The sequence below is a fragment of the Monodelphis domestica genome, chromosome 3 (assembly GCF_027887165.1).
Source record: "Monodelphis domestica isolate mMonDom1 chromosome 3, mMonDom1.pri, whole genome shotgun sequence".
In the NCBI taxonomy this organism is placed as follows: Eukaryota; Metazoa; Chordata; class Mammalia; order Didelphimorphia; family Didelphidae; genus Monodelphis; species Monodelphis domestica.
The window spans coordinates 482,948,885-482,964,753 of record NC_077229.1 but is presented as its reverse complement, the minus strand read 5'-3'; the positions used below and the strand labels follow the sequence as shown (position 1 = coordinate 482,964,753).

The following is a 15,869-nucleotide window of genomic DNA, read 5'->3' as shown; positions in this document are numbered from 1 at the left end:
ATGAAATAAAAATAAAAATTAAGTAAGGAGAACAAAAAACACAGAAAGGGGAAAGAGAGCTAACTGAGAAGTAAACCAGATATTATCTACATCAGAATAGTGACAACTATTTAAACATTCTGGAAACCTGTTCCTATTCTTAAGACAGTCTTTACATAAAACAAGTGAAACTGAGATTTCTTTCAGCTCTTTATGACCCTGTGAACTAAGAATGCTCTAAAAGAAACTTAGTAAATCATAATTAATGAATTTTTTTAGAATTTATTATTGCAGAATTGATATTACTTCATATTCTCATTTACAATAAATACCATTTTGTTTTTTCCGAGATCTAGAAGACTTCTTCTCTTTTGCATTTTGATTTTTAACAGTTTTCTGTTTTCTTTTTTCCTCTTCTGCAAGGACCTTCTCAAGCAAACGAGCAAAGAAATTGAAGTCAAAGGGGCGCTTCTCTTCTGTCCAAAATAAAATGTAGAAAACAATGTTTCATCTTATGATGTTAAAATTAACCTAAAAGTTAAAATAAATGTTGTATTTCTAAAAAGCCTATTTAAAATCCTACCCAACCCTCCTGCTTCTAATCACCTTCTATACATAGGAAATGGAATCTATATGACAAGGACAAAAATCAAAGTCCTAGAAGTCAGGTAGATTGAGTTCAAATCCATCCACTTTAACTTGTGACCCTGAGCAAGTCATTTAACCTGTTTGTTTCAAGTCCCTCATCTCTAAAATGGGAATAACTGTAGTTTCTACTTCCCAGTGTTATTGTGAAGATCAAATGAGATAATATCTGTAAAGCACAGTGCTGGCACATAGAAGGTACTATATAAATTCTAGTTATTACTGTTTATTATTACTACTATAACTACTACTAGCTTTGTTGTTGTTGTTGTTGTTATATCCCCTTCAGCAGCAATGGGAACAGTAGACAAACAAATGGAATGGCAAACCATAAAGGAATGCATACAAAGCAGTGGCATTTAAAAATCATAGGCAAGATCCAAGAATAATTTAGAAGGAGATCTGGAAAGAACAACAATATATCTTGATCCAAATTATATATATCAGTTTTGAAACTTTTTAAATACTTAATTGCCAAGAGTAGGTGGATTAGAAGCTAGTCTTAGAAAAGTAAATGTGGCCTTAAAAAAAAAAACTGTCCTTTAAAGAAGGCAACCATCATCCTACAGCTTTATCAATTCTTAAAGATTGGACACCCTAGGTCAGTCTTGGGACTTATTCTAGAATATCCCAAAAATCTATAATCATATGATTCTGTCTCAAAAGTTTCTGACATGACCTGTGGCAAACTAGATTTAGTCAGAGGATTTGAATCTGAATCCCAACTTTGCTGTTTATATTTACTCTCCTTATGACAACCTTTTGGCTTCAGTTTCTCATCTGTAAAATAAGAAAATTGAACTAGATTCTAATTAAGTCATTAAAAAAATGTGCAGGTTTAAAAATATTGGTTTTCTATTACAGTTTTTATTCTATAGGAAAAAAATTAACCTAAAATAAAAATAAAATTTTATTGACGGCTTTTCTCTTAACATTACAACCATCTCAACACTCTCCAGAATGAACCCTGTCTTACAATAAAGACAAGCAAAAATAGCAGATAAGGAAACTTGGTCTAACAATATATAACTAATAGCATGTATTCTGTTATGTTTGTCTTCCACCTCTCTGCCATAAAGGCTAAGGTATGTTTATTATCTATGCTACTGCTCACTGGTTGACTTTCTCACCAATTTTTTCCCTTATATTGTTGTAATGATTACACGTATATCATTCTCTTATTTCTGCATCAGTTCATACCAATCTCTATATATGTTCTTACAAATTCATCATTTATATTCATAATTTCCCACTGTATCAAATTAACAGTTTTCATCTGTTGCAAACTTCACAAAACCTCAAAAACTTAACAATTTGACACAGACCTCAGAGAACATCTAGCCCAACCTAGACAGAAATCTATTAGATTCCCGACAGAGTTTTTTGGGGGTAAGAGGGGGAAGTATCCCATTCATCTGTTTCAATGAACATTAATTTTTTTTAACTAACCATACATTCAAAACACCTTAAGATTTTTCTTTGCAAAGATCTTTTTTCCCCTAATATCATTACTGATCATTTCTGATAGTACAAAAGGCTTCTCAGGTCACTCTTCATTTTTTAAATCCTTACCTTCTGCTTAGAATCAATACTGTGTATTGGTTCCAGGGCAGAAGAATGGTTAAGGGCTAGGCAATGAGGGTTAAGTGACTTGCCCACGGGTCACACAGCATGAACATGCCTGAGGTCAAATTTTAACCCAGGACCTCCCACCTCTAAGCCTGGTTCTCAATCCACTGAGTCATGTAGCTACCTCTTTAAGTCTTTTTGAGACACCTAAGTTTGCCTCTGTCCTTCTTCATTTCACCTGCCTGATTAATACCCCCATATCCTGAACTTTTCTGAAAATTTCTACTTTCTTCTGGAAACATTCATGCCTCACACTTACACATGCTTATCAGCCAAGCCCGGGTATTTCCTTACATTCTACAAGAGATGGGAAACCAATCAAATATGCCTCAGTCAAAAATCTGCTCCCTCCCTCTAAAAGGCATATTTGCCTCCATACAGGGCTGCCCTAATATGGAAGAATAGGGTCACAGCAATCCTACTAGAATGAGTAATGATGAATAGCTAATGAACCCATAGTTCCAAGTCCAAGGACAAACTCTTTTTTTGATTTGCCCACATCTTCCTCCAGCTCTGGCATGAAAATCATCAGGCACTAGTTTCAGATCTCCTCTAGTTCCAACTTTCCTTGTATGTGGCAATTACCATATACTCAAATTTAATGAACTTGTACACCAATATTTTAATAATCATTTAACACTGATATGATGTATTCCTGATAAGAGTTATTTGCTTTGATATTAGGTAGATAATAAAACTTTAAAGAAATGTTAAGGCAAAATTTAAAATACTTTAAATATTTATCATCTTTGTACTTTCCTGGGTAGGACAGTTTGAAAGAGGGAAAAAAAATTCAATTGATGCCAACAAAACCTCAACTTAGACATGAACCTTAAATATATCAAACAGTATTTTTTTAAAAAGTAAACATTTTAAAATATGAGGAAAAAAACTCTGATATCAAGACTTAGTAATGTTACTCCCAACATTCTCTCCTCAATCAAAGGGAAGATAACATCTAATGCAATGACCTCTTTTGCCAATAATTATACTTGAATGCTCAGACATTTATACATAACAGGCAGAGAAGAAATCAAATAGCCTAGGTATGCCCTACAATTAGAATTCAATCCTTATTGACTCTACTCCTTAACTTTGGATTCAGCATCATCCTACACATGGTACATGAGTTCTCCACCATACTTTCATACATCCCCTATAGAATCATTTGTCCACTCCAACCAGCCTTAATTTGAAATGATTTGTTTTCTGCACAAGCCTGTTAGGTGTGCCAGATACTATTTTATTTACCATGGGTTCTGGCCTTGGACTCTCCTAGAAAGGCATATTCAACTAATACCCACACCTCCCCATCTGGACAATAACAAAAAAGTCTACTTTGATATAAAGTCAATAAAAGCATAAGGCTTATTATTAGCAGGATCTCCAAATAACATTACTTTTTTTAAAAGTTAGAATACTTACGAAATGCCTTGTCAATTCTCCACCCATTTGCTTTTTCCTCACGTTTAAATTTATTCTGTAAAAATAAAATAAAATTTAATCTGTAATTTTCCTCCACTATAAAGAATGATAACATGGGGTGGAGATGGGATTAGGGATGGGAATTTAAACTTGATGGCCTGCAAGGTCCTTTAAGGCTCTAGATCTAAGAGACCAGAGGTACAAAATGCTATGGAGGTTCAAAGAAAAGAAAGATCATATTTAAAGGAAGAGAAGAAGATTGAGGAGAAGGAAGCCTTAACAGAAAAGTAACAATTAAGATGGACTTTAAAAAATGTGTAAGATTATGATGGGTGGAGATAGAGGAAAAGGGAAACCTACATTCCAGGTAAAAACATGAAAAGATGGGGAAATGTAGGGAATGCTTAAGAAATAACAAGTGGTCCTGTTTATTAGAAGCATTGGAGAATAAAAGAAAAAATACTAGAAATATAAGTAGGGGACAAACTACAGAGGGCCTTGAACACAAAACTAAAGAGCTTAGACCTTATTTGAGAGGCAACAAACACTTAAGATTTTCAGTCAGAAAACAGTATGTTCAAAGATGTTATTGAGAAAACTAAAAGATGAAACTGAAGGGTTGAGATAAAGGCAGCAATATCAGGCACTACTGGCCACATCTCAACAATAAGGGCCAGAACCAGGATGGTGACAATGGGAAGAGAAAGGAAGCAATGGATTAGTTACTGTGGCCACACATTTAACAGGACTTGCAAGTGGCAGAATGAAGAGAAAAAGAAAGGAAGGAATCAATGAAGACTAGTAAGTTAGATAAATGAGCAGATAATTGTGTTATTAACAAAAATAAGGGAAAAATAGGAAAATCGGAAATAGTTGCTAAGTGAATTAATTAATGAAGTCTTAAATGCATTGCTCGTGCTACAGTAGGGCTTCTGAGATACATATTAATGTAATATCAATCATTCCCAAGTTACTGTAAATGCAAGCATACCACAAACAAGTGACCTCAAAGCCCTTTCCTCTTATGCAGGTGTATCCAAACAGTGAATGTAAAAGGCTAAAAAAAAATGTTTTAATTACTCCAAATATCATGTCAATGCCATCCTACCCTGACTTTACAGGAATTGCATGTGATAGCAGATACGAGAGCACTAGCTCTATTCTCCAAAATTGGAAGTAATGTCATGGATGGCCTCAATGATTTTGGGTGAAAGAAAACAGTAGAAGTGGCCAGAACAGCAGCCAGGCCACAAAATTTTGATGGAAAAGGTCTATGTAGACTCGAAACTGTGCACTTCTACTGCAAAACATAAACATAAAATTTATGTTGAACAAGAGTGTAGAATAATGAAAACAGTAGGAGACAAGGAATGAGGAAACTTGGCTTCCCATACTACCTGTCACTTGTTTGCTGTGCTACCACAGGCAAGTCATTTAGCCTCTCTAAGTTCTAATTGTCTTAAATGTATAAAAGAAGAAATAGTAACTGCAGTGCCATCTTACAAGTCACTTAACCCCCATTGCCTAGCCCTTACAACTCTTCTGCCTTGGAGCCAATACACAGTATTGACTCTGAGACGGAAGGTAAGGGTTTAAAAAAAAAATAAAAGTGCCATCTTAATTCCAGATACTATATTATTATTTAATAATGCTATATAAATGTTATAATATCTATTTTAAAGGTTGAGAAACATTTTTTTATGTAACAAGGAGCAAATATAAAAGAGAGAAATGAAACAAAAGGACAAAAACAGAAAAAAAGGTTAAAAGGAAGACATGCTAAGTACTTCCTGGCCCCTTTCCTGATATCCCACAGCTTACATTTGTTTTACCTTAATTTCTATTCTTGCTCTGTGAGGAAAGAGTTGGCCAATCATGGAAAAGTCAGTTCCTACCATGCTGATGGCTAAAAAGAACATGTCTGTTTCTGTTAAAACAAAGTTTCAGAAAAAAATTACAAATTAACTTCATTTTTGAAAGTAGAAAAATTGTAGATAATAACTATGTATACAATATTAGCATATTTATAAATTTAGATGTTTTGTTGGATGCTATCTGTTTCAAATCTGTAATATTATTTATCATAGAGAGTAGCTGATATAAAATAAAAAATCTTATGCAGGCATACATAATTTTCATAGAAAATTCCAATTACAGAGAAATGTATAAGATTCCCAACATGTCACTACCCTGGAATTAGTTTAAATACACCTTAAGACAATAACCTACCAAGAAATATGCAAGACTTAATAAAAAGTCAACTACAAGATAATTTTTATAGAAATAAAGGAAGAACTAAACAATTCATTAGTTAAGCAAAGTCAATATGATAAAAATTAAAGATAATAAAGTCAAAGAAGCACTTAGTAAATGCAAGGCATTGCACTATGTGTCAATATATACAGATTTAAAACAAAAAAAATTTCTGCCTTAAAGAAAGATTCCTGTAGGTCACAGATACTAGGACGAAAATCTTAAGACAGAGATTCTAAAAGGTAAGAAGAGAGAGCATTCCAGGCAATGGCTTTAGTCTATGTAAAGCAAAAGATTAGGGTTGGAATGTTTTATGAAAGAAAAAAAAATAGGCCAAAATAGCCAGTACACAGAGGACATAAAAGGGAGTAATGAGAAGTCAGTCACGAAACACTAGTTAGAATCAGGTTATAAAGGACTTTATATGACAATATTTGTCTCTAACTCTAGAGGAAATTAATTGGGAGCCACTGAAGCTTCCTAAGCAAAGCAGTGATATGGTCATACTTCTACTTTAGAAATACTTGAGCAGCAATGTGGAAGAGACAGAAAACAACAAGACTAAGCAGGAGTAGGTGCAAGTGGAAAGTGAGATCTACAGTAGTAGAGACAAAAACGAGATCTGGGTATCCTGCAATCCTTCTCAAATTCCAAATTATATCATAAGGAAGTAAATCCTGCAATCATTCTCAAATTCCAAATTATATCATAAGGAAGTAATCCTCAAAACTAGCTTGTATTAGATTTTTAAAGAGATCAGTAAGAGGCAGTTAGGTGGCTCATTGGATAGAGAGATGGGAAGCCTGAAGATGGGAAGACCTGATTTCAACTATAACCACAGATTCTTCCTAGCTTTGTGACAAGTCACTTAACCCCAATTGCCTAGCCCTTACCATTCTTCTGCCTTGGAACTGATGCTTAGTATTGATTCTAAGACAGACAGTAAGGGTTTAAAAAGAGATATTAGTAAAACATTGAAAATAATAAGAGGGAGTGGGGGGCAGAACCAAGATGGCAGAGAACATATACAGACCCATCTGATCTCTACCAAAATTACCCTCCAGAAAGCTGTAATGCCTCTGAATGATTTCTTGAGCAGAAAAGCCCATAAAAATACAGGGAGAAGTAATTTTTCAGCCCAAAACAACTCAGAAGGCCAGCATGAGGGATCTAGTGTACTAGGGTGGAGGTGGAGTCCAAAGTAGTGCCAAAGCAGGTCCTATGGTGGCAATGAGCCCTGAGCACAATTGAAATAGCAGTAAAGGCTTGCAGAGCTCCCAGCCAGATGGTTAAGACGGTAAAACAAGTGCTGAAAAGAAGATTGCAGGAGTCCCTTTCATGGCAGTGGGTCCAAGACTCTTGTCACATTTCCCATACATAGAGAACCAGGTATCAATGGGGTGAAGTTTAAAGGTGAAGAGGAGCACCAGCACACACCAGCATTTGTGGCCAGAGGGGAGCAAATGACCTTTGTCTAGTTCCTATGAGTAAAAGAGTGCTTGTGATTACTCACAGACCAGAGCACAGTCCAGCAGAGTGTTAAACACACTTCTCTTACATCATACCACCCTGGAAGAACTGAAAACAGATAGATTCCTAGAGCCAGCTCTGAAGGCAGCTTCACAAAGAACCTGAAGCTTGGGAAAATGTTCTCATCACCACAGTTTACAGAGCCCAACTTTTAACAGTTTTTTAAATTTAAAAAAAAGAAAAAGAAAGGGGGGGCAGATGGGTAGCTCGGTGGACTGAGAGCCAGGCCTAGAGATGGGAGGTCCTAGGTTCAAATCTGGCATCAGACACTTCCCAGCTGTGTGACCCTGGGCAAGTCACTTGACCCCCATTGCCTAGCCCATACCACTCTTCTGTCTTGGAGCCAATACACAGTATTGACTCCAAGACGGAAGGGGGAGGGAGGGAGGGAGGGAGGGAGGGAGGGAGGGAGGGAGGAAGGGAGGGAGGAAGGGAGGAAGGGAGGAAGGGAGGAAGGGAGGAAGGAAGGAAGGAAGGAAGGAAGGAAGGAAGGAAGGAAGGAAGGAAGGAAGGAAGGAAGGAAGGAAGGAAGGAAGGAAGGAAGGAAGGAAGGAAGGAAGGAAGGAAGGAAGGAAGGAAGGAAGGAAGGAAGGAAGGAAAGAAAAAGGCTGGAAAATGAGCAAACAACAGGAAAAAAGCTTGACAAAGAAAATTTTTTTGGTGATAAGGAAGACCAAAACAAACTCAGAAGACAAAAAAATTCAATATTGCTATATCAAAACCTTGAAGAAAAATATAATTTGCTCTAAAGCCCAAAAAGAATCAATGGAGGAGCTAAAAAAAGATTTTAAAAAATCAAATGATTAAAACAAGTTGAGAAAGGAAATGAGAGTGATATAAGAGTGATATAGGAAAGTCAACAGCTTGGTAAAGAAGACATGAAAAAAAATACCTAAAAAAACAAAATGGGCCAATTGGTAAAAGAGACACAAAAATTCAACAAAGAGAAGAAAAATCAGAATTGCCAAATGCAAAAAGATATACAAAAATGCAGTGACTTCTTAAAAGACAGAAGAGGTCATGTAGAAAAGAGACATAAATTCACTGAGGAAAAGATCTCTTTTACAAAGAATTGGCCAAAGAGAAAAGGAGGAACAAAAGCTCGCTCATGAGAATCATGTCTTAAACATTAGAAATGAGCAAATGGAAGCTAATGATTCCATAAGACATTAAGAAACAATCAAAATTAAAAAAATAAAAAAATAGAAGAAAATATGAAGTATCTCAACAACTGATCTGGAAAATAAATCCAAGAGAGATAATGTAAAAATAACTGGACTACCTGAAAGCCATGATATGAGAGAGAGAGAGAGAGAGAGAGAGAGAGAGAGAGAGCGAGCGAGCGAGCGCTTGGCCATTATCTTTCAATAAATTATTAAGGAAAACTGCCCTAATATTCTAGAACCAGAGAGCAAAATAAGAAATTGAACAAATTCACCAATTATTTCCTAAAAGAAATTCCAATAACTCTTAGGAGTTAACTCAAGAGAAAATATTGCAAGCTAGCAAAAAAAAAAAATTCAAATATCATGGAGCTACAGTCAATGTAACACAAGATTTAGCAACTTCTACATTACTTCTACATTAAAGGATCAGAGGGCTATATCAGAGGATATGACATATTATCAAATATTCCTGATGAAAAACCAGAGCTGAATGGAAAATATGATTCTCAACTACAAGACTAAAGAAAATTATAAAAAAGTAAACAGGAAAGAGAAATCAAAAGGCATTCAATAAGGTTAAACTGTGTACACTGCTACGTGGGGAGGTAATTCTTGAAACACCAAAGAACTCTGTCATTATTAGAGCAGTGAGAGAAGGATTATATATGGAGGGCAAGGGTGTGAGTTGAACATGGTGGGGTGATATGGGAAAAAAATAATATGAAGGCATCAGAAAGAAGAATGTATTGGGAGGAGGGGGAATGGAAAAATAAAATAGGATAAATTTTCAAATAAAAGAGCAATGAAAAAGTTTTAACAATGGAGGGGAAGATGCAAAAGGGAACATAAGGAACTTTAATTCTCAATGAGAAAAGAATATATACAATCAATAGAATATAGAAATCTATCTTATTCTATAAGAAAGGAGGGGAAGGGCTTGATAAGAGAAGGGGGTAAGGCTGATAAAAAAAAAGAGGACAAATTGGAGGATGTGATGGTTAGAAACTAAATAGAGGCAAATAAGATGGAGAGTGGCAATCATAATGATACAAAACAAATTTTTAAATCTCTCTAATAAAAGCCTCATTTTTCAAATACACAGAGAAATGAGTTGAATATATAATAATACAAATAATTCCCCAATTGACAAATAGTCAAATGAGATAAATGGGCAGTTCTTAGGCAAATTAACTGCAGTTCTCAAAAGGCATGCAAAAAAAGCACTATAAATCACTGTTAATTAGAGAAATGCAAATTAAAACACCTCTGAGGTGCCACCCTGCACCTATCAGATTGGCTATTATGACAAAAAAGAAAATGACAAAACTTGTAGAGGATATGGGAAAATTAAGACACTAATGCACTTTTGGGGGAATTGTGAATTTATTCAATCATTTTAGAAATTATTAGGACTTAGGTCAAAAGGGCTATAAAACAGTACAAGTCCTTTCCCCAGAAATACTATTATCAGTTTGTAACCCAGATAAATTAAAAAAAAAGGGGGGGGGGACACTGATATGTACAAAAATATTTAAAGCAGCTCTTTTTATGGGGACAAAGAATTAGATAGTAAGGGGATACCCATCAATTGGGGAATGGCTGAGTAAGTTATAGAATATGATTATAATAGAATCCTATTGTGCTCTAAAAAATGACGAACAGGAGGAACTCAGAAAAACCATTAAAGACTTACAGGAACTGAAGCAGAGTGAAATAAGCAGAATCAGGAGAACATTCTACCCAGTGACAAGAATACTGTACAATAAACAACTGTGGATAACTTTGCTATTCTTAGCAATACAATGTTCCAAAATGATCCCAATGGACTCAGAATAAAAAATGGCATTGCTTCCAGAGAAAAAGAACTGACCCAGTCTTAATCCAGACCAAAGCAAACTTTTTTCATTTTCTTCCTATTTTTTGAGTTTCTTTCCACAAAAGGATTAATATGGAAAAATGTTCGACATGATGGCACATGTAAAATCTGTAAAAGACCGCCTACTTTCTCAAGAGGGTACTAAATGGGTAGGGAGGAAGCAAAAAATCAAAACTCAATATTCTTTGAAAAATGTTGTAAATTGTTTATGTTTACATTTAATTGGGGGAAATTTAATTTAATTTTTAAAAGAAAAGAAAAAGAAAATAAGACTATAATTTCCCCAAGTAAGCTATAACCAGAGACTGTCTTCTGCTTTCTTTTGGTATCCATAAAAGTCTAATATTTGTCATCCTAAATTTGGTTAAATAATAATCTACCCAGTGTTTTGTGACCTAGACATAGCATAATTTTCACAACAATTACAGACAAGTGATAGAAATATTTTCTTTAAATTGAAAGACAATAGATATTCACATGTTTTATAAGAAGAAGGGATATATTCTTAATAAGATGTGGCTTGAAAAAATTATAGGAGATACATTTGATGAATGACTAACACACAGAAATAAAAAGCTTTTTGTACGAAAAGAAATTTCTCAAAAATTTTCCCAAAAACAAAATGGGGAAGGGAGAAAACCTCAGCATAAGTATGATAGTTATCTAACATACAAAATTTATAAAGTATTGACACACATTTATCAGAGTAAAAGTCACTTTTCCAACTGATATGTAGCCAAATGTTATTTAGAGCCAATTATTATTACTATTTTTTAAAATAAATTCTTACTTTCTGCCTTATTAACAACTCTAAGCCAGAAGGGAAAGGGTTAGGCAATGAAGTTAAGTGATTTTACACAGGAAAGTGTCTGAGGTCACATCTGAACCCAGTTCTTCCTGACTCCAAGCCTGGCATTCTGTCCACTAAGCCACCTAGTTGCCCCAAAGAGCCAATAATTGGGGGGGAAAAAAAGTTTCAACCATCACAAAAGAAATTTCCAAATCCTGTTAAGTGGGTCAATAATTCTGGGTAGCAATTTGGAAATATAGTATGAAATACGACATTTATCCAAAAATCTAATAATGAGTATATTACCCAAAGGGGTGAAAAATCTCATCTTCATCAAAATATTTATACCAGTACTTTTTGTCACAAAAAAGAACTGGAAATGAAGCAAATACCTATCATGGGGAAGGGGAAAAATGACTATCAAACTGTGGTTGTAGTTAGTCCTTTGTTTTGAAGATAACTAATATCACAGAATAATATTTTGATTTGATAATGAATTGGATTTAAGTGAGTCAAGAGTTGCAACAAGTCCTCAGTCTCTCTCTCTCTTCCAAAGACATCCAAGTTCAGTAGCAAGACAAAATTCAGGACAACTGGTTAAGGACTCAGGATACAGTGGCATACTTCCTTGTCTGACCAAGCTCTCAGCACTCCAGAGCACCTGCTTCAGTTGCCCTCATTGCCATTGGAATAAACTGTTCTCATCCACCCATTCCCCAATTGACAAATGGTCAAATGAGATAAATGGGCAGTTCTTGGGCAAAGTAACTGCAGTTCTCAAAAGGCATGCAAAAAAGTGCTATAAATCACTATTAATTAGAGAAATGCAAATTAAAACAACTCTGAGGTGCCACCCTGCACCTATCAGATTGGCTATTATGACAAAAAAGAAAATGACAAAACTTAGAGAGGATATTAATAGGTTTGGAGTCTGTTGGTTACCCTTAACCTGGTTTAGCTCATCTGTCAAGATGGTTTTCCTGGGGTTTAGCCACTTAGCATTATAGTACTTCTTGGAACCATAGGCCAAAATCAGGTGAAAGGTAGACACCAAAAGTAGATGAGCAGCCCTGAAAAGGGCTTGACAAGTCCTCAAATGAAAAGTGCTGTTCCTCTCTGGAGTCAACCCATATATCCCATACACAAATAATGGTAAATAAAAGTAATTTAGTATTGTAAAAAATAATGTCTATTGTGAATTTTAGATTTTCTCCATCCTGATTAAATCTTTAATAAAAATCCTAACAAAACAGGAATGTCTACACCGCTACTTAAGGATTAAGTGTTGAGAAAGATGGTCTATGACCAACATGTGCTATCAAGTGACAAATCAGAAACAACTGATAGACCCCCTGGGCTGTCCTAAATCAAGCTTAAGCTACCATTGGTACATGTGAGATGCAGGAAGTGATATAAAAAAAACAGTCTATCTATTCACGGCACTTCCTCTTGCCAGGTCTCTTTTGGCAGAGAGGTGGCTGGTGGCAGCATGCTGGGCGTCTTGGCATCTTGGAATGGCTGCAGCTATTGTCTGGGTTTGGCGGTGAGTGTCCTTGATGCAGTAACTGGGAGAAGCTTAATATCGTGGGTCAGGTGAGGCGTCTTCCTTGAGCTCTCTCGGAGTTTAGACTGATTCCTTTTATTTCCTTTACCTTTCCTAAAAACACCATCCTTCTAGGAGGTCCCTCATCTCAGAGGAATCTTCATGGCTGGAAGGTCTCTGAACTCCCCTTGGCTCAGGCTAGGCCAGAGAAATCTTATACCCTTTTCCCTCTCTCTTCTTCTTAATTCCTTCCCTCTATATTAATTAAACCACCATAAAAATCCCAAACTGACTTGAGTATGGGATTTGGGATTTGAATTAACCCCTGGCGACCATAATGATAATATAGTAGTCAAAACCCCTAAACTTACCCCTTACACTATTGGGAGCAGCTAGGTAGCACAGTGGATTGAGAGTTAGGCGTAGAGATGATGGGAGGTCTTGGGTTCAAATTTGACCTCAGACATTTTTTAGCTGTGTGCCCCTGGGCAAGGCACTTACCCTCACTTGCTTAACCTTTACCACTAACAAATATTTAGTGTCAATTCTAAGAAAGAAAGTAAGGGTTTTGTTAAAAGTCTCAAACCAAAAATAATCATAGCATGGGGACAGATTAGAACCATTCTCAAAAAATACAGAAGTGAAGCAAGAATGTACACTCTACTCCTTGTATTTTAATAAAAATCTTAGATTTTTATTAAAATACAATATATTATTTTAAATAGCTCTGGAAATCCTAACAAGGGCAATAAGAGAAGAGAAAGAAATTAAAGGAGTTAAGGATAGGCAAAGGGGAAGTAAAACTATTTGCTAATGATATGATGGTTTACTTAGAAAATCTTAGGGAATGAGACAATGAATAAGTTAGCAAAGTTGCAGGCTCCATGATAAATAGCATTTCTATATAATGATAAAAAAAAATTCCAATTGGCAATAACAGTAAATTCCATTCCAAGAAACTATTAAATGCATGAAATATCTAGGGATCAACTTATCAAAACAAATAAAAGATTCAATAGACTAGGGAAAGGAGAACCAGAAATAAAAGCACTTAGTAAATGAGTGTTATATAAACTGAAAAAACAATAATTTAGAGAAAAACTTTATGTGATAAAAATTGCTAAAAAACAAAAAACAGAAAGCAAGCAGAAACAGGTCTTGAATCAATACCTTACATGATATTCCACAATACATTCTAAATGGATATACAACCTTATGGTAAAAATCATACTATGAGAAAAAGTAGTAGAAAAGTAGATCATATTATTCTCACAGGACATATATTCTTAACCAAGTAAGGGATAGAGGAAATTACAAAAAAGAAAAAAGTTTGATAAAAGAAACAAAAGCTTCTGCACAAATAAAACAAACATATCTATATAAGAAAAGGGGAAAAACTTTGTACACAATTTTTCTGATAAGGATTTGGTATACAAGATATATAAACAATTAATTGGTATCTATAAGTCCAAAAGCAATTCCTAATAGATAAGTGCTCAAGGAATATAAACAAATTTTTTAAAGAATTGTAAACTATTAACAACCATGTAAAATCACTAAGAGAAATGCAAACCAAAAACCTTGAGATTTCATCTCACATACTGCAACTTGGCAAAGATGGGAAATGGCCAATGTTGGAGAGGGCTATATAGGAAGATTTGAGAGACAATTTGGAATTTTATGATATAATGGAATATTACTGTGCTACAATAAATGACAAATGTGATGAAGAAAAAACATGGAAAGATCTATTTTAACTGATGTAAAGTGAAGTAAGCTGAGAAGAGATAATAATAAAGATTATAACAATGTAAATGTTAAGAATCCCACCCCAATGAAAGCTACAAAATTACCAACAAAACTGGTTTGAAAGAAGAGAGATATGCAAAGACATCTCCATTCCATCTCTACGTAGAGGTGGGAAGACTACAAATGTGATACATTGCACATATTTTCTTACTTTTGATGTACTGATCAATTATGCTGACTTCTGTTCTCTTATTTTTAAACATATTTGTTATGTGCGATGACTTTCAGGAGATGGAAGAGAAACTAGGGGAAATTTTGGATATGTAAAAAAAAAATCAATAAAAGCTTGTGTTGAAAATTATCAAATATACACATGATTAGAAAAGCAAAAGGTTTTAGGATTCTGTACCATTATTCTCTTCCAGTTCAGTCTGACCTGACTTAATCACTCCTTTTTTTATCTCCTTGGATGGATAATCACTGATTTCCCACCCTATGTGTGGTTATAAATCTAGATTCTAATCAGGTACATTTTCTTCAACAACACAAGGGCCTTTTGTCCTTAAAACTTCTACAGTTAAACTGAAAAACCTCTTGTCTTCTCTTTTTAAATCCTGTGCCTTGGTAATATATATAATCACCTCCCATGGTAAATTTTTATCTTTATGAAGATAACACTCACTATCTATATTATCCTACCCTTGTTCTCCCTCCTGAATTCTAGTCCTAAAACACCAAATGCTTCCTTGACATCATCACATAAGGGATCCATATGCATCTCCAATTCAATATATCCAAAATGGAACTCATTTTCCTATTCTTCCAGTTATCCAAGTTCTCAATTTCAGAATCCTTAACTCTTTATTCTGCCCCCGCCCCTTACTTCACACAGCCAATTTGCCAATTTTCTCAATTTTTCTTCCACAACATTTCTATTCCTGACTAAAAATCAGGCCTCCAACATTTCTACCCTTATCCACCTGCAATCACTCCTAATTGGTCCCCCTGCCTCCAGTCTCACACCTTTCCAAACTAATTTCCATAGAAGATGTCAAAATGATACTTCCAATGCATTGGTCTATGTCATTCCCACTCACACTATGCTCTAGTCAGAATATCCTAATGATGTTCTCCATACACAACACTCTGTCTCTTGTCTTAAGATCTTTGCCCAAGTGGATATTATGCCTGGAATGCTCTTCTTCCTTAACTCTCTCTAAGATTTCTTTCAAGGGTCAGTTTAAATGGTTTCTCTTATACAAGACTTTCTCAGATTACTCCATT

General features: G+C 35.0%; 1 protein-coding gene across 2 annotated transcripts in view; it reads right to left on the bottom strand.

Moving 5' to 3' along the window:
* The window catches only part of BDP1 (B double prime 1, subunit of RNA polymerase III transcription initiation factor IIIB), a 105,582-nt gene that overhangs the window by 68,407 nt on the left and 21,306 nt on the right, over nt 1-15,869 (bottom strand). For both annotated transcript variants that reach the window (XM_007486499.3, XM_056824730.1), the window contains exons 7-9: nt 5,511-5,605; nt 3,679-3,733; nt 312-455 (exon numbers count right to left, since the gene is read on the bottom strand). In XM_007486499.3, coding sequence (XP_007486561.1) covers nt 312-455; nt 3,679-3,733; nt 5,511-5,605 — 294 coding nt within the window. The remainder of the gene's footprint in view (nt 1-311; nt 456-3,678; nt 3,734-5,510; nt 5,606-15,869) is intronic.